This window comes from Canis lupus, chromosome 23 (assembly GCF_003254725.2).
Source record: "Canis lupus dingo isolate Sandy chromosome 23, ASM325472v2, whole genome shotgun sequence".
Lineage (NCBI taxonomy): Eukaryota > Metazoa > Chordata > Mammalia > Carnivora > Canidae > Canis > Canis lupus.
In genome coordinates, this window is record NC_064265.1 from 34728542 (window position 1) to 34753953 (window position 25412).

At 44.6% G+C, this 25412-nt stretch overlaps 2 protein-coding genes across 5 annotated transcripts in view; one reads left to right on the forward strand and one right to left on the reverse strand.

Moving 5' to 3' along the window:
- The window catches only part of ESYT3 (extended synaptotagmin 3), a 51033-nt gene extending 25962 nt beyond the window's left edge, over positions 1-25071 (forward strand). Inside the window, exons 6-23 of one of the 2 annotated variants that reach the window (XM_025448721.3) lie at positions 563-652; positions 1092-1147; positions 2518-2638; positions 4143-4313; positions 4764-4846; positions 6446-6494; positions 6759-6848; positions 7351-7413; positions 7510-7572; positions 8107-8175; positions 8624-8710; positions 9355-9504; positions 11364-11860; positions 12500-12598; positions 13098-13229; positions 19747-19852; positions 20834-20883; positions 21224-25071. In XM_025448721.3, coding sequence (XP_025304506.1) covers positions 563-652; positions 1092-1147; positions 2518-2638; positions 4143-4313; positions 4764-4846; positions 6446-6494; positions 6759-6848; positions 7351-7413; positions 7510-7572; positions 8107-8175; positions 8624-8710; positions 9355-9504; positions 11364-11860; positions 12500-12598; positions 13098-13229; positions 19747-19852; positions 20834-20883; positions 21224-21260 — 2013 coding nt within the window. In that variant the 3' untranslated portion in view covers positions 21261-25071. The other variant, XM_035704800.2, reaches the window with a different exon arrangement.
- CEP70 (centrosomal protein 70) overlaps positions 3359-25412 on the reverse strand; it is a 120373-nt gene continuing 98319 nt past the window's right edge. Inside the window, exons 19-21 of one of the 3 annotated variants that reach the window (XR_007405134.1) lie at positions 13580-13640; positions 11869-12001; positions 3359-8146 (exon numbers count right to left, since the gene is read on the reverse strand). Coding sequence is in view for 1 of the 3 variants with exons in the window: in XM_035704801.2 (XP_035560694.2) it covers positions 13624-13640 (17 nt within the window). In the remaining 2 variants the exon portion in view is untranslated. Of the gene's footprint in view, positions 8147-9006; positions 12002-13579; positions 13641-25412 lie in introns of those variants that run through there. The other 2 variants (XR_003137339.3, XM_035704801.2) reach the window with 2 other exon arrangements.

Below are 25412 nucleotides of genomic sequence, written 5' to 3' on the forward strand. Positions count from 1 at the left end.
CTCAGGCTGGAGGAGGCTGCAGAAAAGCGATGACACCACACACAGGCTGGTAACGATCACCGGACTCCAGGCCTGGGTCACATGGCCAGAAAGCGGTGACTGGCCTTCACCGGGCCTCGGCTTGGCCCTGTGGCCCCACACCTGCCTCTGTTTGTAAGGTCCCCCCCAAGGAGACATTAGCTGCCCCGGGAAGGGGGAGGCTCTGCTTATGGGGTGATGCACAACCAGTGCTTAGAAAATGCAGTGGATAGAGGGGGCGGGAGCATCTTGCGGTAGAGGAGTAGCAGGCCGGGCCAGCCTGAGATGTGGGCAGGGCTGCGGGCCCCTGTGACAGCGCACCCGTGGACAGCAAGGGTGGCCAGCCCCCAGCCCCGGCCCCCGGTAGCCAGCAGACGGGTGGCAGCCGTGCGCTGGCTTCTGTTCCCTGAATACGGTCCCTGTCACAACAGCAGGTGGCCCTGACATTTAGGGGTGGCACGGGCACGAACAAGGCAGCAGTGGCCTCGGCCGAGCGCAGCAGGTGCAGGGAGAAGGCAGGCTGAGGTCCTGTGTGCCCATCCAGTTGCAGGGCACGCTGCGGGTCATCCTGGAGCCCCTCCTGGTGGACAAGCCCTTTGTGGGAGCCGTGACCGTGTTCTTCCTTCAAAAGCCGGTAAGTCCCAAAGAGACGCAGGCCTGTACGGCCCCAAGCGCTAGTTCAGTCCCGGAGTGGCACTGCTTGAACCAGCCCAGACCTGGGTGCTCCACATTCCTCGTGTCCCATCATCTCAAGCAGCCGGGGGTGCTCGACTCTCTGTGTCCCCCAAGAGCAGGAAACGAGGTCACACAGGGGGTCTGAGGTGGAGAGGAGTCTGTAACTCAGACCTCTCGGCCCAGGCTGGTCTGTGGCCATGTGCACTGGTCCACTCCTGTGTGGTCCCAGCAGGGAAGCAGCAGACCCGACAGCCCCAGACTCAGAGGTGACACCCCTGCTGAGGTGCCCCACAGCAGGCCGGGTTCTCCATGTGGGTGGGCTCCAGGCACTTGGCAGAGGGCCCTCGGCCTTGCGCATCTGGCCCCTAGAGTCTAACAGCCTCCCTCCGCCCCTGCAGCATCTGCAGATCAACTGGACAGGCCTGACCAACCTGTTGGATGCACCGGGAATCAAGTAAGTGCACTGCGAGGGCTGCCAGGTGGGACCCCAGAGTGGGGCTCCCGTTTTCTGCGTGAGGAGAGGGGCCTGCACCACGCTGTCCCTGCTCCCGAGGGAAAAGCGGTGGTGCGTTTGGAGTGGGAGCAGGAGGCTAACAGTGTTGTGGCAGGCGCTGTGCCCCGAACACACGCACACGCTCAAACACCCGGGCACACACCGGCCAGAGGTGAGGTCAGAGCGCAGGCTCTGGAACCGGATCCAGCCAGACCAGGCTCCTGCTCGGTTGGTCGCTCCACAGCTATGTGGTTTCAGAACGTTTACTTTACCCCTCTGGGCTCTTCCTCAGTGAAGGGGGAGCCCGGTTCCTCTATGTTGTGGTTCCTGGGACAACACTTAGGTGTGTGCAGTGGCACAGTGGATGTGGAGTCACGCGATGTCCTCCTTTCATCTGTACTCCTCCCCCTCCCCAACCCAAGTGTGTGGTGACAAGCCACTTGGCCTCCCCTTTCCATGGTCACAGGGGGCAGCTGTCGCAGTAGAGGCCAGTGAAGAAAAGCTGGTCTGGGGAATTCCACATCCCTGGGACTGGCCGTGGGGGCTGCAGCACGCAGGGCCTCAGGCTCCCTGAGAGGAGCAGAGGAGGGCTCCAGCCCCACATGGACACATCCCCGGGAGGGAGGGACAGTTGGACTGGCCAGGGCAAGCACCAGTGGGCTTACCGGGCTCGGGCACCTCCCCTGCCCACAGGGAGGACCTCTGGCTCCTTCACAGGGGATGTGGCCACGGATCTTGGCCCCCTGCATTCAGAATCCAGTTGTGCACTGTTTTATTCAACAGATGTTTACTGAGCACCCACAGTGTGCCAGTCCCATTCTAGGCACTGTCCTGTTCCTCTACCCGGGGGGGATGGAGAATTTTGATGGCATGTCCGGGAGTGGAAGGGCTCCGGGAACAAGCACTTGGCTAGTGCTGTGCACCAGGCACTATTCTCTGCACTTCACACGTTTTAACTCCTCCTTGTAACAACCCTGGGGGTGGGGGTGTAATATTAATATCCTCTCTTTAGAGATGAAGAAACAGGTCCAGAGAGGTTAGCAACTTACCCAAGTTCACCCGGCTCGTGGGTGATGGAGCCAAGATTCACTCCAGGTCATCCCTCTTAGCTACAGGCCGTGGTGCCTCAGAGAACAAAGCAGGATTGGGAAAGGGGTGGTCAGGGGCTGTCAAAGTGTCTACCCCACATCCCTCCAAGCCAGGCAGGCTAGAGTCAGGGCTGTTCTCTCCTGGGCAGGGCCCACCCCACCAAGCTCTGCTCCTGGGCGGAGGGGCAGGTGACCTGGGGAGGTGGTGCCGCTCCTTTACAGCTGGCCGTGCCCCGTCCCCAGTGAGATATCAGACAGCCTGCTGGAGGACCTCATTGCCACCCACCTGGTGCTGCCCAACCGCGTGACCGTGCCTGTGAAGAAGGGGCTGGATGTGACCAACCTGCTCTTCCCTCTGCCCTGCGTGAGTACCTGCAGTGGCCACAGAGCACTGGGCCCACCCCCCACCCCCCAAACTGAGGGACAGATAGGCAGGAGGAGGGAAGGCATTCTCAAGATGGTGATCATTGTCTCTGCCCTGAGAGAGCATCCTCATTTCATCGGGTGAACACTGAGTCTTGGGAAGGTTGACTGGCTTGCCCAAAGGCACCCATCCAGGTGGCATTCCTTCCTGGATCCTGGTGCCTTAGCAGCCTGGGTTGGGGACTGTGGGTAGTCACCCCTACCCTGGGAATGACTCCATCGTTTGGGGGTGGACAGAATCCCTGGTGAACTGGGAAGAATCTTCAGTCGGCCCAGGACGTGGGGCCTTCTTGTGTGTTCAGCCCCACAGCCCCCTCTATCCTGGGCCCTGCTGGGGAGGCCTCTGAAGGCAGACACATGGCCTCCCTACAGTAGGTGCCCTTCAGGACTGGCAGTCAGGGCTCAGGAGAGGGGCACATGCCCATTGCACCATCAGCGCTGGGGGACATCGGCCTGCTCCAACCACACAGAGATGAGGCCTGGGCTGGCTAGGGAGGAAGCACAGGGTCCTCACAGCCTCCCCATAGCGACTCGTGGGCTTTATCCCACACTGCGCTTGGCAATCTCAGAAGCCCTTCGATATCATCACCTGCATCACCATTACTGAAAACAGTCTGCCCTTAGGGTCTATCCCCAAGATGTACTAGAGAGTTGCTACGAGTTAAACTCACTTGGAATAGTTCTATGCGTTTGTGACAACTGGCCATGAATATTTACATTGATTTGTTTCATTCCATTTTCCATTTTGGGGGCTTAATTTTTACCCTAAATTCCTTCTACCCATCATGTAAAATATTTGCAAGCTTCCAAAATCCTATATAAACACAAATTCTATTTTAAGTAGTCTGGCTTCTATCCCTCGTCCCCTCCACCTAACCTCCACCACCCTCCTACGAGTAATGTTTATCCTTCCACTGTTCGTTATTTTCTAATATGAGCAGATGCACACACAGTTGGGTGCGTATCTCATTATGTCCATATTCCCCTTCTTTGATGGATGGCAGGAACTAGTTTTGTCCACCTTGCTCTCGTCACTCAATATGTCATGGGCACCACTCATGACTAGAACGTGGTCTACATGCAGGTTATAGAGAGGGGGAATACAGGAGGAAAGCTTCTTAGATGGTGGTCGTTGGCACAGGAGGAAATGGCTGCAGTTGAACAAGCCATTCACCTGGCAGGTTGGAGCAGGCAAGGTCGGGAAGGCCAGGAATGAGGGCAGGGCACGGTGATGCACTGGACAGAGCCCCGGGCCCTGACGTCACTTGCTGCGTAGCTTCGGCGAGGAGGCTGCCGTATCTGGCTTGTCTCCCACCTAGACTGTGGCGAAAGTGAGATAGGACTGGGGTGATGTCTGATGGATGGCTTTGGCCCCATGTTATGGGCCCCGAGGGCTGGCACAGCCCAGGAAGCAGCTGTGAGCCCTGGGCCCGGGCATTTTCCAGGGAGTGATCAGAGTCCACTTGCTGGAGGCAGAGAAGCTGGCTCAGAAGGACAACTTCCTAGGGATCCGAGGCAAGTCAGACCCCTACGCCAAGGTGAGCATTGGCCTACAGCAATTCCGGAGTAAGACCATCTACAAGAACCTGAACCCCACCTGGAATGAGGTATTTGAGGTGAGGATCTCCTGGCTGCTTTTGATGCCCTCCAGGCTCCACGCTGGGTCATGCTGGGTCCAAACAAGGGAGGGCCTCACAGACCCGTGTGGCAACACCAGGCCAGAAGCGTGGGCCTTTTCCCCATAGCCCCCGGGCTTCCAGAGGGAGGCTGCTGTGGCCCTGCTGTAGGGACAGCTTCATAAATTAATTCCCACCTCCCTTCTCCACCAGTCAGCTTTGTTGGAATTTTTCAAATCAAAGAAAGAACCTCAGAGGCAGTTCTGCCCAAATCCTCTCAACCTCCCCTGCAAGATGGGGTTCTCCAAAAGCACGGGAAGGCAGGAACCTGCCCAGTGGGCTGAAATGGCAGGTGGTGGAGCTGGAATCTGGCTCCCTTTGGGTCATGCTTGAGGTCTGCTCCATCAGCCGTTTTGATCTACATATCAAGTCACCTGTCTTTCCTTCCAGTTTGTAGTGTATGAAGTCCCTGGGCAGGACCTAGAGGTGGACCTGTATGATGAGGATCCCGACAGGGACGACTTCCTGGGCAGGTGAGGAGGAGGGCTGCGCTGGGCCCAGGAGCTTTGGGCTAGGCCTTGGGACACGCACCCCTGCTTCCATCACTCAGGGACTTGCGACCCTGGCTTGGCTACTGTGACACAGTGACTGTGTTAGGCAACCTGCCCCATTGTTCCACATTTCTGCCTCTAACTGCCTTCCTAGAGGTATCCTGAGTGCCCGGCAGCCCTGAGCTGAGCTATGGGGATCCAGAAGACCCCAAGGTTTGTGCACCAAGGGCTCTGCTTCCTGCACTCCTGATGATGTACCCAGAGTTCCCATGTGGGGCAGTCATAGGGGCCAGGCTGGCATGGATGGCCGAGTCCCCAGTGCCAAGGAGCCCCGGCCATTTGCTCTGGGACAGCACCCAAACTCAGGGCTGTGGGAGGACTAAAATGGCTTTGCTGGCGCTGGCTGTTAAAACTTCAAATTTACATCATTTGGCCCATTAGCCCTGCTTCTAGGAATCTTCTGTAAAGTTCAAAGCATTATACCTGAAATGTTCTGCAAGAAGCAGAACTGTGGTAGCAAAACAGAAACACTGGAAACATGAATAGTCCAGCCTTAGGGGACATTAGTTGAATGATGACAATCTGCTGTTGTCAAACTACAGAATATTCTGCAGCTTTTAAAAATGATTAGTAGGATCTATGTGTATTGACCTGGAGGACTCCAGTATGGGTGGGAAAGCAACTGGAAGTGGCTGGTGTAGTTTGATTCATTTCTCCGAGGAGGACCCTCGAGTATGTGTTCGTGTGAGCACAGAGAAGGGCCTGGAAGGTACACAGCAGGCTCGTCTCAATCCTCATCTCAGGGGTTTGGCATTAGGAGGCAGAGAAGAGTTTTACCCAAATCTTCACACTGCTGTATGGTTTAGCCTGTTTCTATGAACATGTACTTTTAAGAGTAGAAATAAACTGGGCAGCGGGGGGTATGATCTGACAGCTGAAGAAACAGCTCACCACCAGATGTTTTCATCTTAATGGAAAAAGCTGCAGTTTTTGTACTGTTGCAAATTAGACTGTGGCTTACAGTTCATGTTGTAACTGATTTCCGGTGTGTTCTGAGCCCGAGCACATTCCTAACAACTACACAGTGTCCCCTGCAGCTCTCAGGATCTTCCGTTTGGCCTTGGGTCGGGGTAGGTGGAGGCACACACATGTATACCTGTCCCTTGGAGGACATCTGGGGAAGTGTCAGAGGAGCATTTGGGGTTGTTACAATGACTGTGGGAGGTGGTGCCACTGGCATTGAGAGGGCACAGGACAGGGAAGCTAAGTACCTGCAACGCGTGGGCAGTTTTGCACAATGAAGAATCATTCCATTCAAAACGCCAGTAGTACGATCACTGAGAAATCTAGAGCCAATGTGTCCAGCAGTGTCTGCTCATTCTCCTCTGGGGCCCAGAGCCATCAGCACCACCTCTGGGGCTCAGCAGCCCTGAGGGTAAGACAGTCCTTCTGTCTTACTTGAGCTGCAAGTGGTTTACTGTTGGCTCCTTGAGATGCATGGGCTCCCCGGTCCCGAGGGTCGCACTCAGATATGCTGCTTCTTGCCTCCTTGGAGCTGAGCTGATGCCCTGTGTATTCCAGCCTGCAGATCTGCCTCGGGGATGTCATGACGAACAGAGTGGTGGATGAGGTACAGTTGGTGCCTGTGACCCCTCCCTGTGGACATCCTTATTTCCATCTGTCTACAGAAGGACAGAAGTACTTCTATGACCACTGCTCCTTCCCTCAAGCCCAGAGCCCACTCCACCTGGGCTGGGTCACCTTTTCCCTAAAGCCCCTATTAAGGACCCACCAGGTCCTACACCCCTCCACCCAAACTGCTTGAAGAGGTTCAGTAGCAGCTCACTGGCCCTTTCCCTGAGCTTTCCTCTCCCTCCTCATCCTCCTCCTGCAGTGGTTTGTCCTGAACGACACAACCAGTGGGCGGCTGCACCTGCGGCTGGAGTGGCTTTCGCTCATCGCCAACCCAGAAGCTCTGATTGAGGTGAGCGTGGGGTGTCAGCACTCCCTAAAGGAAAGATGTGTGGGTATGGTGGTGGCAGGGGGTGGAACTTGTGGCAGGGCTGGTCCATGTGTGAGCTGTGTGGAAGGGGGGGAAGATGAAGCCCCCTGACCTCACTCACAGAATCCTCCAGCCAGCCCCACCTTCTGCAGAACCTGTCCCTCAGCCTCATTTTCACACAGGGCAGCTCCTGATCTCTCAGCAGATAGACTCTGAGCATCTCAGGGAAGATGGGATCCTTAAAAAATTAAGTTAGTGGTGGTCAGCCCAGTTCGTGGGGAAGTCCACTTCTGGGTCTGACTTAAATCTGTCATGCTGCAGTTGTAGGCACGGTCTCAACAAAAAGCTGGATGGTGGGGAATCTTAGGGTTTGTCTGGAGTGCAAGGGCTGGCTGGCTTCCTTCTGCCATAAATAGGCTTCTCCAAAACCAGTCTGTGTCTTCTGATGCTGCAGCACCTAGTGAGGGTCTCTGTCTGCTTGTAGGACCAAGGTGGCCTTTCAACTGCCATCCTCATAGTCTTCTTGGAGAGTGCCTGCAACCTGCCGGTGAGTGTGACATGACCAGTGTTATACCCTGCCTTGTGCCTGTCATTTGCAAATGTCCATATGTCATTCATTTATCCTATTCTTATTGTGCTATAGAGAAATCCTTTTGACTACCTGAATGGTGAATATCGAGCCAAAAAACTCTCCAGGTTTACCAAGGTAAGGGAAAACAAGTCCTGGCTCCTTTTCCCCAGAGTAACCACAGCCCCATCTCCTGGGTGACCATCTGTGCACACACAGCCTACAAGTCTGCTGTGTGCCAACTACTGGGCTTTACAACTCATCCCCCCACATTCACTGTGCCTGAGTCCCAGGCTGAGCATGTCTGCATTTGTTGCCATTTTACAAGTAGCACCCAGGAGGTTAAGTACTGGGTCACATGCTAAAGGAAGAGCCAGAATTTGACTGTTTCCATAGCTCCAGGGAACAAGAGCCTGTGCCCAACCAGGCCCAGCTCCCTGCTTCCTGTCATTAACTTGGAACCTCTCCTGAGGTTAGCCCTACCCTGGTGCTTGCACAGTTTGGGCAGTCCAAGGGCTTTGGGAGCACCACATCAGCCTTCTTTCAAAGGGAAGCAATTAGCTGGCTCCAGGTCCCACTGATGCTCCTGGGAGTTGGGAGGTCAGGTGGGGTGAGGGGTGGTGTCTCAAGCGGATGGTGCCACTTTCATTGCTGTGGATTTGCCCCTCATAGAATAAAGTCAGCAGAGACCCTTCTTCCTATGTCAAGCTATCTGTAGGCAAGAAGACACAGATGAGCAAGGTAAGACAGCTTGTGTGTAGCCATGGGACAGGAAATGGGGGCCCCGCCCCTTTTCAAGGAGAGAAGAAAAGGGAAGGGAATCAGAACTGAATGCTTACTAGGTGCCAGGTTACAATCTAGGTACTTCGTCTTCAGAGCAACCTCACGAAATAGCTCTACAGTTCTAGAAACCAGAACTCTGGTTGGCCCCCTCCCCTGGAAGTGAGCTCTAGTGCTGCTGGTGTACTTTTCAGCCCCTGCAAAACATCCTGAGGGAGCGCTCCTTGCCTTGGAATCTGGCTGCCCTGCCCTAATGCCTCCCATAAGTCGTAGTGTGTGCGGGTCTGACACACACTGATGAAGGACTGAGCAGGGGGTGAGCAGGCTCCCAGTGCTGGTGGGTGGCCAGATGAAAGGAGAGGGTGCCGGTATCCTGCTGACCCTTCAGCGATCTCTCTTCTATCCCCAGACCTGTCCCCACAGCAAGGACCCAGTGTGGAGCCAGATGTTCTCCTTCTTTGTGTACAATGTGGCAGCTGAGGAGCTGCATCTGAAGGTTTGTCTGGAGTTGGGTTCTTGGGGCAAAGCTAAGAAGTATCTCACCCAGGAGGGGCGGGGAGCTTGAAATGCACCAGGTTCTCTGAGCAGTCAAGTCAGCCCCTTGTGTGTGGGAGAGGATGCAGAGGCCCCACATCTTCATGAGGCAATGAGCAAGAGGCTGTGGAAGGACAAACCCTTCCTGCAGGAGTCTTTCCACTTATATAGCACCCAGAGTGGCCTGTGTTGGAATCCTCCCAGGGCCTTAATGATGATGTGCCTCTTTAAAAAATAATTTAATCTTCACAAAAGATCTGTGGAAAAGAGATACTTCCTTTATTTTATACATGAGCAAATAGAGGCTCCATCAATGACTCTGTCATGATATCTTTAACAACAAACGGCAGAACTGGGATCTTTTGGGGCCCTCAGTGTATCAGTCCCTAAGCCTCTATGGCCCAGGGCACTTGACACACTGCCTCTACCCTGACTGCAAACAGGGGCCGGGCCTGGTCCTAGTCCCAGGCGTTCAGAGCAGGACCAGAGGCCAACAGAAGCACAGTACATGCTTATTGAAGTGAACTTAGACTTGAATGGGGCCTAGAAAGGTGGTGGTGGGTGTGGGGCTTAATTCTCCTGTTTTGTGACTGGCCCACTGCCCAGGTGCTTGATGATACCCAAGAGTGTGCTCTGGGAGTGCTGGAGTTCCCCCTGTGCCAGATCCTCCCCTACACAGACCTCACCCTCGAGCAGCGCTTCCAGCTGGACCACTCAGGCCTAGACAGCCTCATCTCCATGAGGCTGGTGCTTCGGGTAAATGCCTCCTTTGGTTCCCCAGGGTGGGTGAGGGGTGGAGCTCTGGCCATGGAACAAAGTGGGCTCTCCCAGCGCTAAGTACCTGCTCTGTGCTGAGAAGCAGTTAGGAAATAGGTTCATATTTTTCATCAACTTTGGAATATTGTCAGCCATTATCGCTTCAGATACTGCCTCTCCCATTCTTTTAATCCTTCCTTCTAGAACTCCTACACTGGACCTTCTCACCATCTCCTGTCTCCACCTGACCTCACTTTCATATTTTCTATTTCTTTATCTCTTGGTGCTACATTTCTGATTTCCTCAGATCTGTCTTCTAGACTAATTCTTTACCTATTCATGGTTTTTATTTCAAAAGCTATTTTTTTTCAAAAGCTATTTTTATTTCCAATTTTATCTTTTCCAAATCCAGTTTTTTCACTGTATTTTACTATCATGTTTCTAGTCTATCTTTAATCATCTGAAAATACCTATGTGTTGTGTGAATTCTATTATCTGAAGATCTCGAGAGTTAGATTTTGATGTTTGTTGTATCTGTTGATGCTTTTTCAGGGTGACTCATTTCTATGTTTGGTAACTTGAGTTGCAAACATATGTTGAGTTTGCTTGCTTCCAGGGAGGTTCTGTTTTGCCATAACCAAGCACTTGGGGGCATTACAAACTAGGGTCCATTCTTATGTTAATTTTTAAATTTTAGGTTTCAAGATTCCACAAGTATAAATATGAACCAAAATTCATATAAGATAGTCCTGTAAGGAGCCATATTCCCAGAAAAGTCTTCAGGTCCCCCAGGAGAGTACAGGTGGAAACAGCCCTATTTCTTAGCAGTCTTTCCTGGAAGGGGAGGGAGGGGTGGGTTTGGAATGTTTATCCTAGATTACTATTTTCCCTAAAGAGACCCTACCTACCTTCATGGTTCCTACTCCCAGCCTTACATTGTTGACCTGAGGCCTCTTCTCCTTACTGCTTGAATTTTTCAAGGTTGATAAATGACCCGAAGAAAGCTTAGCCTTTATTTTTCAGTAATCCTAGGAGTTTTAGTTTTTTGTAAATTTGGCTATGTATTTACAAGGTGTTTCATTTTATTAGGCATTCCTAATGAGGCTTTTTAGAATATTGACCACCACCGTGCTAGAAATGGAAGTCCCTAGAAATGGCCTTAATGACTGAGGGAGGAGAAACATTATGGCCAAGGTTTGAAACTTTGGGGGTAGGATCACAGGGGTGTGTGTGGACAGGAAACACATTTTAGGGAAAGCAATGGTGAATAGGGTAACAGCTGGAAAGGACCCTACCTGGAAGGCAGTGTGTGATATATGTGAAGGGTAAGAGGAGTGCAGGAGTGGAGGTGTAGATCTGGGAGTTAGCTGCATGGAAGGACCGTACATGCTGTAAGAATGAGTCAGGTCTGGGACGCCTGGGTGGCTCAGTGGTTGAGCTTTGGCTCAGGGCGTGATCCTGGATTCCCAGGTTCGAGTCCCACATCGGGCTTCTTGCATGGACAAGGAGCCCACTTCTCCCTCTTCCTATGTCTCTGCCTCTCTCTCTGTCTCTCGTGAATAAATAAAAATAAAATCTTAAAAAAAAAAAAAAGTCAGGTCTCCGCTAGCCAATGTGAGTGGAGGCAGGACTGAATCCTCATGAAGACTCACTAGTGAGACAGTAGTGAGGGAAAAAGAGAATAATTGGTTATAAGGACCCAAGGGTGGACAGAGGTTAATGAAGATATGGTCTGGGGGGAGAAATCCATTGAGATGGGCAGTCAGGAAGGAACCATTTCCCAGAGGTTAAGATGAGAGCAGAGGAGGAGAAAGTGGATGTGGGGGGCCCCAGCCCATAACCCTGTCATCTGCTTGCAGTTCCTGCGCGTGGAAGAACGAGAGATGGGGAGCCCATACACAGGACCTGAAGCCCTAAAGAAAGGTCCTCTGTTCATTAAGAAGGTGGACACCAACCAGAACCCCAAAGCCCCAACCCAGGGAGAGTGCCCTGCAAATTTGCCATGCCCCCCAGATCCTGCTTCTGATACCAAAGAAGCCTCCAAGAGCACCACGACAACCACCAGTGCCACTATTGTTGCCACCGAGCCCACACCCCAAGACACAGGCCCAGAGCCCAAAGGCAAGGACAGTGCCAGAGGGTTCTGTGAGCCCATGGGGAAGAAGAAGAGTTCGGCCACCATCTTCCTGACTGTCCCAGGCCCCCACTCTCCAGGGCCCATCAAGTCACCCAGACCCATGAAATGCCCTGCCTCCCCACTCGCATGGCCGCCCAAGAGGCTAGCTCCCAGCATGTCCTCGCTCAACTCCCTGGCCTCCTCCTGCTTTGATCTGACAGAGATCAGCTTCAACATTGAGTACGCACCTCTGCTTAATCGGGTTAAAGTGACCTGTGTGAAAAAATCCATTCCTGGATGGAAATGTAGATATGAACTCACTTTCCTGTACAAGTTCTGCTCTTTCACAAAGTGGCTTCATGAGAGGCAGCGTGGTATATGCTAGAAACAAAGAGCAAGGGGGAGAGAAAGCAAATGCATTCCAGTTGTAAAACAGGTGCTGGGCTTTGGATATTAAGGTTCCTTCCCACAGAGACATTTCCTGAATTCTCAAGTGTACTGGGATGATATGGAAAGCTTAGAATGTAGAAATAGGTCATCAATGACTGCCGTTTATTGTTAACTGTGAGCTTAACATGTTATTTAACTCCATCTTCACAATTACCCTATGATATCATAAAGGTCAAGTAACTCAGCCAAGGTCCCACAGGAAGTCATGGTATAAAGAGATCCCACTCCAGGGTTCATGTTCTTCCTACCGTGAAGTAGGATAATTAGCATGTGAATGGATGGGACTGACTTCTGACAGAAAGGACCTTACTGAGAATTATTAACCTACATGGCTCTATGTTCCTAAAGCAGGACATGCTTCTGTCTTAGGGTCTGGGGGAGAAGCCAACAGCTATAATGGCAGGGAAGTGACAAGTTCTTTCTTTACAGAGGCGGGGATCTCAGGCAGTGGAGGCTGGGTGAGATTCAGCTCACAGTGCGTTATGTGTGTCTGCGGCGCTGCCTCAGTGTGCTCATCAATGGCTGCAGGTAATGGGGTGCTGGGCCAGGGAAATGCTCCACTGGGAGCATCAGGTGAACAAAAGAGTGGAGTTGCCTGAAGTAATGGTAGGGATGGGTGTCCCTGAGACAAATAATACACTAGGAAGAACTGAGGTTTGAAGGCTGCATGGTATGAATGACAAGGTCCTCAATGATGCCGAGGACTCCAGAGCCAAGGGCTTTGTTTAAATAGCCACTGCAAAAACTGGGGTGACTTGGAGCCAGTACCTTTTCTTAAGTAGGAATCTCCAACTTCCTTTAGATGGGAAGTACTTGCTCTACTCCAGACTTTAAAAAACACATGTTTTCAAAATTCTGCATTGATGTTTTGTTCTGTTTTTCTGCAGACTTTTGCTTTTTGGTCATTTAGACTACAAGGCATTTTTTCCTCAAAGCCATCTAAAGCTTAATGGCTAGTACAGCCTTTTCCAAGAGTCCTTTCAGTGTTTCTAAACTTTCTTCTTTAATGTCTTTGAAACCACATCAGAAACCTGACACCCTGTACCAGCAGTGGAGCTGATCCCTATGTCCGCATCTACTTGTTACCAGAAAGGAGGTGGGCAAGTCGTAAGAAGACCTCAGTAAAACGGAAGACCCTGGAACCCCTGTTTGATGAGACGTAAGTGAACAAACTGCCCTGCCTAGAGTGTCTTCTTATGGAGTCAACTATTTGCCGAGTGCCTGTTGTGTGCCTGGAAAGCCTGCTAGATGCTGGGAAGGGCTAGGTCTGTGGGCCTCAGGATAACATAGTCTATGTCTTCATGAAATTTTTATAGGTTAGTGGGAAAAAAGGACTGCCAAGGCAGTTTAGCAAAACAGCTATCAACTTTTCTTGCCCATAGAGGCTAAAATGTTCCTGATCTGTACTTTTCCCCTTTAAATGAAATCTTTTTTATAGTAAAAGGACTTAAATCTGGTCAAATATGTTTTCTTTGAATGTTTTAAAGTAGCAGTTAAAAACAAACATACCTTAAATCCAGAGACCTAAAATTTTCTCTAAAGCTCCAAGCTCTTTAGCCTGTCTTCCCTTCTGCAACAAAGCATAGGTGGCAAGTGAAATAGATATCCTCCCTTGACTTGCCCACTCATATCTTTGGGTACAAGACTGGTAGATTCTAATCACATTTCCTGTTCTTGATGGGCCTGGTATGGCAAGTCTTAGGTGAAATATTCTGTACCTTGAAGTCAACTTGAAGTCAAGAAATCAAAATCTCATCATTGCCTTCTTCTGCTTCAGAATCCTACCAAAAGACATTTCTAACCAGCCTGGGAAGATAATATATTTGATGATTTTTATTTCCTCTTATCTTGGTCAATAATAACGCATTTTAAAAGAGTTGCACTGAGTCCTCTTTGGGCCATGTCTAAGAACTAATATGTTCCTTCAAGAGCTTCAAGAGTTCCTTCGAGAAAGGGTATGGAAGAGAGAGAATCTATTTACTATTTATCGAACACTTTATGCCAGGCACCATCCTAAAATGAAAGACTTTACGCTCAAAGATAAAAGGATTTCCAAATTGCTATGTGGGAACACAGGAGGTAGAGGTTTGACACTTGGCTTTTGTGACAAACCTGATCTGTTAGCAATTCTCTCTCAAATTTTAACAGTAATATATGGTTGGGTTATCTGGAGGGCAGACTTGGCAACTTCCACCCTAACAATAAACCTAGAAATAAGGAGACAGAAACCTCTTGTGAGTCATACTAAGACATGTTGTAATTAAAATGTCAAAAGTTGAAGGGAGAATCTTAAAAACAGCAAGAGAAAAACTTGTTACATATAAGGGAACCCTTTAGATAGCAGAGTTTTCAGCAGAAACTTGGCAGGCCAGAAGGGACTGGCATGATATAGTCAAAGTACTGAAAGAAAAAACTTCTAAACGAGAATACTTTACCTGGCAAAGTTGTCATTAAGAATTGGAGAGAGAAAAAAAAAAAAAGAATTGGAGAGAGAGAAGTTATTACCACTGGACTGGCCTTAAAAGAATTATGAAAGGGACTTTGTAAGCTGAAAAGAAAGATTGCTAATTAGTAGCAAGAATACATGTAAAGGCATAAGTCTCACTGGTAAATATATAGTAAAGGTAGTAGATTAATTACATATAAAGCTAGTTAGAAGGTTAAAAAAAACTACTAAAGATAACTATCACCACAGTAACTAATTAAGGTATATAAAAAAAGATATAAAATGTGGTGGGGCAGGAGTAAAATATAGAGCCTTAGAATGCTTTCAAACTTAAGATATTATCAACTTAAAGTAGACTGTTCAATATAAGCCTCAGTGTAACCTATAGTAGGTAGGTACACAAAATGTAAAAAGAAAGTAATCTAAGCACACCACTAAGCAAAGTCATAACACGACAATGGAAGAAAGCAAAAGAAGAAAGGAATAGAGAGGGACCACAAAATAGCCAGAAAACAACAAAATGGCATTAAGTACTATTAATATAAACTATCAAAGTTACTTTAAATATAAATTGACTAAATTCTCCATTCAAAAGACACAGAGTGGCTGAAAGGATAAAAAACATAAACAAAAACAAGATCCATTTATGTGTGGTCTATAAGAGACTCATTAGGCAAAGTGTAACTCATTTCATACACAAACTGATAATAAAGGGATGGAAAAATATATTCTAAGCAGATGGAAACTAAAAGAAAACTGGGGTAGCTATACTTCTATCAGACAAAATAGACTTGAAAACAAAGACTGTAATAAGAGACAAAGATGGGAATTATATAATGATAAAGAAGTCAATTTAATAAGAGGATATACCATTTACAAATATTTCTGCATCCAACATAGGAGCAGCTAAATATAGAAATCAGATATTAACAGACCTAAAGGAAAAAAATAGCAATACAGCAACAACAGCAATACAATTCTAGGAGGGGACTTTAATACCCCACTTAGATCAATGATAGATCATCCAGACAATAAATAAGGAAGTATCAACTTTAAATGACATGTTAGACCACATGGATTTAACAGATAGATACAGAACATTTCATCCAAAAGCAGGATATATAGAATATGTTCTTTTCAAGTGCACATGGGACATTCTCCTAGATAGATCATATGTAGATCACAAAACAAGTGTTAATAAACTTAAGAAAACTGAAATTATATCAAGTATCTTCTCTGACCATAATGGTATGAAACTAGGAATCAAGTACAAGAAGTAAAATAGAAAATTTACAAGTATGTAAAGATTAAACACCATGCTACTGAACAACCAGCAGGTCAAAGAAGAAATCAAAAATATCTTCAGACAGGGATCCCTGGGTGGCGCAGCGGTTTAGCGCCTGCCTTTGGCCCAGGGCGCGATCCTGGAGACCCGGGATCGAATCCCATATCGGGCTCCTGGTGCATGGAGCCTGCTTCTCCCTCTGCCTATGTCTCCGCCTCTCTCTCTCTCTCTCTCTCTCTCTCTCTCTGTGACTATCATAAATAAATAAAAATTAAAAAAAAAATATCTTCAGACAAATGGGAAGTACAACTTGCCAAATTTGTGGAATGCAGCAAAAGCAGTTCTAAGAGGGAAGTTCACAGCAATAAATACTTATGTCAGTAAACAATAAAAATCTCAACCTCAGTTTACACCTCAAGGAACTATAAAAAGAATGAAGAAAGCCCAAAGTTAACAGAAGAAAGGAAATAAAGAACAGAGCAGAAATAAATTATAGAAATAGAGACTAAGACAATAGATAAGATCAATGAAACTAAGAGTAGGTTCTTTGAAAAGATAAAATTAACAAGCCTTAGGCTAGACGCATCAAGAAAAAACAAAATCAGAAAGGAAAGAGGAGATATTATAACTAATACCACAGAAGTACAAAGGATCGTGAGAGTATAATGAACAGTTATACACTAACAAATTTGACAAGCTAGAAGAAATGGGTAAAGTCCTGGAAACATACAACCAAGACTGAATAATGAATAGAAAATCTGAACAGGACTGAATCAGTAATCAAAAATCTCCCAACAAACAAAAGTCCAGGACCAGATGGCTTCACTGGTGAATTATATCAAACACTCAGAGAATACCAATCCCTTTCAAACTCTTTGAAAAAACAGGAGAGGGAACACTTCCAAACTCATTATACAAGGTCAGCATTACCAAAACCAAATAAGGAGACAAGAAAAAATTACAGACCATGTATGAACATAGATGCAAAAATCCTCAACAAAAGATTAGAAACCTGAATTCAATAATATATTAAAAGGATCATACATCATTATTAAGTGGGGATCTCAGGATGCAAGGATTAAACACCATCTGCATATCAATGTGAAACATCAAATTAACAAAAATCATGTTCATCTCAATGGATGCAGATAACACATGTGATAAAATTCAACATCCATTTATGATAAAACTATCAACAAAATGAGTATAGAGGGACTGTACCTCAGCATAATAAAGGCCATAAGTGAAGCCCACAGCTAACATCATACTCAGACAAGGATGCCTACTCTTACCACTTTTCGTGTACTGGAAGTCCTAATTAGAGCAATTAAGCAAGAAAAAACAAAAGGCATCCAAATTGAAAAGGAAGAAGTAAAGTGTCATTGTTTGTAGATGACATGACATAGAAAACCCTAAAGACTCCACCCATAAACTCTTAGAACTAATCAGCAAGTTCAGTAAAGCTTCAAGATTCGAAATCAATATACAAACACCTGTTGCATTTCTGAACACTAACAATGAATTATTAGAGAAATTAGAAAACAATCCCATTTATGGTAGCATCAAAGAATATAATACCTAGGAATAAGTTTAACCATGAAGGTGAAAGATCTGTATGTTGAAAGCTATAAGACATTAATGAGAAAAATTAAAAACACAAATAAATGGAAAGATAGTTCCTGTTCATGGAATGGAAGAATTAATGTTGTTTAAATGTCCATACTCCCAAAGCAATATACAGATTTAATGCAATCTTTTCAAAATTCCAATGGGATTTTCACAGAAAGAGAATAAATCCTAAAATTTGTATAGAACAACAAAAAACCCAAAGCAATCTTGAGAACAAAACTGTAGGCATTATACTAATTGATTTCAAACTCTTACAAATCTATAGTAATCAAAGCAGTATGGTTTTGGCATAAAAACAGACACAAAGATCAATGGAACAAGATAGTTCATAAATAAACCCACACGTATATTATGGTCAATTAATTTATGACAATAGTCAGTATGACAACTTATACAATGGGGAAAGGACTGTTTCTTCAATACACGGTGCTGGAAAAACTGGACAGCCACATTTAAATGAATAAAACTGGACCACGATCTTACATTATACACAATAATAAACTCAATATGGATTAGAGGCTTGAATGTCTGAAACCATAAAACTCCTAGAAAAAAATATAGGCAATAAGCTCGACATTGAACTTAGTGATAATTTTTTGAATTTGACACCAAAAGCAAAGGCAACAAAAACAAAAATAAGTGCAAACTCCCTCAAGCTAAAAAGTTTCTGCAAAGGAAACTGCCCAACAAAATTAAGAGGCTACCTACAGAGTGGGAGGAAATTTCTGATAAGTGGTTAATATTCAAAATATCCAAAGAATTTAAACAATTCAAAAAACGTCTAAAGATAGAGAACCTAAACAGACATTTTCCCAAAGACATACAGATGGCCAATAGACACATGAAAAGGTGCTCAATATCACTAATCAACAGAGAAATGCAAATCAAAACCACAATGAGATATCACCTCATAACTGTTAGAATGACTATTACCAAGTGTTGGTGAAGATACGGAGAAAGGGAACACTTGTGCACTGTTGGTGGGAATGTAAATTGTTGCAGGCATTATGGAAAACAGTATGGAGTTTCATCAAAAAATTAAAAATAGAATTATCATATCATCCAGCAACTCCATCTCTGGGTATTTATCCAAGGAAAGTGAAAACACTAATTCAGAAACACATACATACTCCCATGCTCACTACAACTTTATTTACAATAGCCAAGAAATGAAAGCAACCTAAGCGTCCACTGATGGATGAATGAAGAAAATGTGGCATACATACGATGGAATATTGTTCAGCCATAAAAATTAATGAAATCTTGCCATTTGCAAAAACATGGATGGACCTTTAGGGTATTATGCTAAGTGAAATAAGTCAGAAAAATATTCTTACTGTATAATCTTATTTATATGTGGAATCTAAAAAGAAACAAAAAAACCCATAAAAGCAAAAAAAACAAAAACAAACAAACAAAAAAAAAACACCAAAAACCCAAAAGATGCCAAGCTTGTGGATAAAAAGAAGAGATTGGTGGCTGGGAGGGGTGGAGGTAGATAAAGGGAGTCAAATGGAACAAATTTCCACTTATAAAATGAAGTCATGGGGATATAATGCACAGCATGGTGACCATATTTAATACTATATTACATATTTGGAAGTAGCTAGGAGAGTGGATCTTGAAAGTTCTCATCACAAGAAAAAAAGTTTGTAACTATGTATAGTGATAGATGTTGACTTATGGTGATCATTTTGCAATATATACAAAAATCCAATCTTTGCTATACACCTGAAACTAATGTTCCCTTACGTCCAAAAAAAACAAAACAAAAACAAAACTAGAAGTAAGGATTCCAGTGGCCTCTTGTGAGTACACAACAAAGCTATAGACTAAGATTCCTCTGCCTTACTCCACAGGCAGAAGAGGGAAGGGCCACTATTTTCTATGAAGTTCCAATATACCTTAATATTCAGCATCCTTGTCCTTAGCTGGTCAGAAACAACAAAAGAGACAGGGATTAAGGCGGTTTTATAAGCAAGCACTGTTGAGAGTGAGAAGGGGTAGTTGAAAGAGAGGGAGACAGGGTAGGCTCAGAGAAAGAAACCCCAAAGCATAGTAGTTCAAGGCACTTCACAGAGAGACAAACAGCCTCTTGATATTTCCAGGGCTTGTGATTAGCATAGGACAGTGGTTACCTGTAATAACAATGCATTGAATATCTGCTATGAGCCAACATTGTTCTAGATGGTCCCCTCAATAGTCTATATCTGTTTTAAAAGTAGAAGAATGGATCAAACACTTCAGATTTTCAACAAAAATGATTAAAATATGTAAATCTCGAAAAACTTACTTTCTGACTTTTTGCATTTAAAGATTTGAATTTTTTGTTCCCATGGAAGAAGTAAAGAAGAGGTCACTAGATGTTGCAGTGAAAAACAGTAGGCCACTTGGCTCACATAGAAGGAAGGAACTAGGAAAAGTAAGTACAAGAGGGACTCTTGGTGAGTTCATTGGTGGAACACCTTGCAGAAATTCTGATGGGATCATCTGGCTGTTACCAGAACTGGCTTCAAGGACGGTAGATCCTCATTGGGAGGTTTTGTGTGTGTATCTTTTTAATATTGTTGAAAGTAAAATAGATGTGTAAATTAATGTGATGAACACTGTTTTAACAAACTGGAAAATCTATCCAAATTCATCATTGCACAAGTATCTGAACATCTATTAAGTATTGTTTTGATAAATACAACACTGTGTGAAGCTTGGGTCTTATTATGCCAAGATTTTTGTGGCGATGGGATTTTACTTAAAGTGAAAGTAGAGAAAATATAATCTTCAGGAAGATGCCAAGGAGAGACAAAAAAGAATATTTGTACAATACTTTGCAGTTGTATTTTTTTAAATTTTTATTTATTTATGATAGTCACAGAGAGAGAGGCAGAGACATAGGAGAGGGAGAAGCAGGCTCCATGCACCGGGAGCCCGATGTGGGATTCGATCCTGGGTCTCCAGGATCGCCCCCTGGGCCAAAGGCAGGCGCCAAACCGCTGCGCCACCCAGGGATCCCCTGCAGTTGTATTTTAATAAACACCTTCTTATAATCATTTTAAGAGCCCACTTCTATGATGTAAGTGGCATTATTCCCATTTCTATAGTTGAGGTAACTGTGGTGTCTTGCTTAAAATTACTAATCTGTTCACAAGTAAAGGCAAGTCTATTTTCTCTTTCAGTAACATTTTTAAATTCTGAGGTTTAACTCCAAAGAGCAGTTCACCTTTCCCCAAGTACACTGAGGTCAATGTCTATACTGTCCTTCTGGAGAGCTTCTGTGTTGAGAGCTAAAAGAATAAGAGCCCCTGATCAAAACTGAAACCTAAGGGGGCCCTTTTTATGATTCATTCCGTTTGTCCCAGTATGTTTCCATTTTTTGGAAAGAAACTGATTTTTTGTGTTTATTTAGGTACTGATTGACTTATCAAAAGAGGATCTAATTAAGGGCTTCTCACGATGGTAAGTGAGCCCTTTCATTTTATTCCATTAATCTGGTACTCAAGACATTGTCTCAGACAGTTGCACATAATCTTTCTCTAAAACTTTTCCTTTTTCAGTACACGTCAGCTTCATTGCTTATCAAGGAGGGAGACACATTATCACCTGTACCTAAGGCTTCTAACAGACCTAAGCTCTAGCCTTAATCCTGGCTGGTTGACTTAGAGAGATGGGCTCTCCCAGTACCACAGAGGCCTGGGGACTGGGAGACAAGGCTGGTTAGACAAGGCTGCTTGTCCTGATGCTGCCACCACAACATACTCTCAATACTAACACAAGTCCAAAACCAACTGTCTTACAGGTATGAGCTGACTCCAGATGGACAGCCCAGAAGTTGATGAGCACTCTTCCACCTTTATATTAAGATGTGTACATATGTATATTTTGTAATTTAAGTCAGAACAGCCATTTGAAAATATATACATACATTTTTGTGTGAAAGTTAAATATATGACTGGATAGTATTAGGAAGAGGTAAACATATATAAAAGCAAGTACTACTCTCTCTTGGTTGGATTTAATTGTTCAAATCCAGAAAGAAATGGGGTATTTATGCCTAATAAATTATTGGAACCTCGGGGGTGATTTTTTTTTGGTAGGGAATTACATACCATATAATTTGGGATTAGCCCAAATATATATGTCAAAAGTGTCCTATTCTCAGACATAAGGGGTGAAGGGGGTCTGTTTCTGGAGTGGCTACCAATATTCCTGGGAAGTAACCAACCAAGGGAAGGGGGTTTAAGTAGGTTTTCTACGTGTTTGGAAGAGGAAGGATAGGTTTTTGCTTGTTTGCCATCTTAACCAGAAGTAGTTTTAGGATTGCTAATATTCGGGTTGTGGTACATGATGCATTCCCTTATACATCTCTGATGCTTTACCATTTTCAGGGTACATGTATTTAGTGAACATTCCAGTGCCATTGTGAGTAGCAGGACAGGCATGAGTTGCCCTAATTTTGTTATGAGAACTTGTCACTCAAAATAGAAATCTTAGCAGAAACAAATTTTGTTACACATCTACCACGTACTTGGCATAGTAACTTAGTTCAACTGGATGGAGAGTAAACAAACATTAAATACCAAACACAATACTTTAAACATGGCTGATTAAGAAGTAACACAGGTAAATCTCCTGGTGATGGTCTAAAGAGGAAGTCTAAAGCAGTGTATAGGGGTTGAAGGGGAGTTTAAGTGTTGATAGGAAACATAATTTGAGCATATACTAGACAGAGGGCAAGGCTTGTGTAAGGGACAAAAAGCCTGAAAAGTTTTGTACCAAAAACCACTGTGGGTGCCAATGAGGACAAGGAACTGGTTGTCAACGATCAGTGGAAGCAGTCAGCTAATCTGTCCTACAGGAATATGGGGTCTAAGGTTACATACAATTGATTTAGTATAGAGACCTCCAAACTTTGAAATGAATGTGAAAATAGGGTTAGAACCTATAATCATGTGAAGCCCAAGTAACCACAAAACTGGCCCTTAGTGTTGCCATGCCCATCCAGGCCACATGTGGGTCCACTGCAGCAGATAATTCCCACTAAAAGAAGTTCACTGGCAAAAAATTATAAAATACAATTGGAATTTTCAAATTATGAAACACACAAGGACATCAAACAGAAAAATGGCATGAGATGTATTTCAGCAAGAAAGTGGAACATCCACATGGGAAAGAATGGGGAACAAAGAAACCCACAAAATGATAACCTAAGTCTTGACTGCTTAAAAAATATAAACAAGCAAGCAACCAAAAATTTGTGCATAAACTGGATTCAAGGGGGATCCCTGGGTGGCTCAGCGGTTTGGCACCTGCCTTTGGCCCAGGGCGCAATCCTGGAGTCCCGGGATCAAGTCCCACGTCAGGCTTCCTGCATGGAGCCTGCTTCTCCCTCTGCCTGTGTCTCTGCCTCTCTCTCTCTATGTCTATCATGAATAAATAAATAAATCAATCTTTAAAAAAAAACTGAATTCAAAAACACAGTGGCACTAAAATACTGGTATTAATTAACATTTTAAAAAGGCCATGAGGCTGGTTCAGAGGAAAGTTGAAGTGTTTAGGTCACTATCTTACCTAGGAAACTAAAATTAGCTTTAGATTTTAAAAATAAATGATAAATTTGTGTTGGTTACTAGCTTATCACCTCTCAGCTCCAAATTAATCCATCTTTGCTGTGCTTTGATGATTCAGGGGACACCAGACTTGTCTCTTTGTCAGGGGGCTTGATGTTAGGCTTTGCCAATATAGGGCATTGGAGAAACACTGCAAGGCCAGAGAAGCAAGAAAAAGGGGCTTTTTCTTTGTTTCTATTGGTGTGCTGTTTTCCATGGCAGCTAGATATTCTTTGTCACCTAAGCACCCTCACAGTTTATCCGTGGCTCATGTCATTGGGCTCTACCACCATAATTATGGCCTTTAGGGTTCAGCATCTGGCAGCAAGTTGGGTTGTTTTGTTTCATTCTTTTTTTTTTTTTTTTTTTAACACAAGTAGGCTTCCTCCTACGGCCGCCAAACCTCTCCTCAGTTTCCAATCTCAGCCTAGTTTAAAGGCATTTTTCTAAATTTCACAATTCTTTTCTTTACTCTCCTTTATCCCTGAGTGTAGTATCTGCTTTCTGCAGTTGCTATTCTGTACCTCTTAGAGTCCTCTTTTATCTTTTAGTAGTTAACTACCATTCACTAGTTAGCAATTCTTGTTTTAAGAATTGTTAACTACCATTCTTGTTAGCAGTTCTTCTGTTAGCTACCTATGTAACATGGTTTGCCTGCTGACTGGACCCTGACTGACAAAGTATGTATTTACAACTTTAAGATAATCAGTAAAATGGGGTAACAATAGAAAAATCAATAGAGCTGAACTTCTAAATCAGTAGTGGAGAAGAAAAGGTAGAGAAAAATCAACCCCCACAAAATAAAGGAAAAAAGCCCAGAAAAAAATGATAATTAGAAAAACCAAAAGATGGTCAAAAGACCTCTAAATATACTTATAATCACAATAAACCCACTACTAAAGCCTAGAATGTCAAATGGTGCTGGGAAAACTGGATAGCAACATGCTATCAAAATGAATGAAACTGGACCACTTTCTTATACCATACATAAAAGCAAATTCAAAATGGATTGAAAGTCTAATGTGAGACCTGAATCCATAAGAGTCCTGGAAGAAAATATAGGCAGTAATCTTTTTGTTACTAGACTTAGCAACATTATCCTAGATTTGTCTCTTCAGGCATGGGAAACAAAGGCAATTAAACTACTGGGAGTACATCAAAATAAAAAGCTTTTCATCTCGCTCTTGATTTTGGCTCAGGTCATGATTTCAGGATCCTGAGATCGAGCCCTGTGTCAGGCTCTGTACTCAGTGGGATTCTCTCTCTGTCTGCCCTCTTCTCTCCCTGTTCATGCTTCCCTTGCCCTTCTCTCTCTCAAAATAAATAAAATCTTTAAAAAAAATAAAATTAAAATAATAAATAAAAAGTTTTTGTATAGCAAAAGAAACTATGGACAAAAAAAAAAAAGAGGCAACCTACCGAATGGGAGAACATATTTGCAAATGACATATCTGATAAGGAGTTAATATCCAAAATATATAAAAACCAAAATATATAATACCAAACAACAAATAATCCAATTAAAAATGGGTAGAGGACCTGAATAGACATTTTTTCTGAAGAAGACATGCAGAAGGCTGCCAGACACATGAAAAGATGCTCAACATCGGGGCACCTGGCTGGCTCAGTCAGAAGAGCATGTGACTCTTGATCTCAGGGTCATGAGTTGGAGCCCTACTTGGGGAGAGATTACTTAAAAAAAAAAAAAAAAGATGCTCACTGTCATCAGTTATCAGGGAAATTCAAATCCAAACCATAAGGAGATATTATCTTATACCTGTCAGAATGGCTAGTATGAAAAAGAAATAATAAATGTTCGCAAGGATGTGGACAAAAGGGAACCCCTGTCCACTGATGATGAGAATGTAAATTGGTACAGCGAGATTCCTCAAAAAATTAAAAGTAGGAATACCCTGTGATACAATAAATCCACTACTGAGTATTTGCCCAAAGAAAATGAAAACACTAATTTGAAAAATATATGCCCATGTTTACTACAGCATTATTTACAATCATTAAAAGCAAAAAAAAAAAAAAAGCAACCCAAGGGTCCACTGATAAGTGAGTAAAGAATATATGGTATATACAATATATATTACTCAGCCATAAAAACGGATGAGATTGTGCCATTTGAGACAACACGGATGGATGGACCTAAAGAGTATTATGCTAAGTCAAACAATTCACGCCAAGGGACATAAAAACCATATGATTTCACTTATATATGGAATCTCAAAAAACAAAACAAAGGAACAGACAAAAAAAGCAGAAACTGATCCATAAGTAGAGAGCAGGTGGTTGCCAGAGTACAGGGGTGTGGGAGGATGGGCAAAATGGGCAAAGGGGAGTAGAAGGTATAGGCTTCTAGTTAGGGAGTGT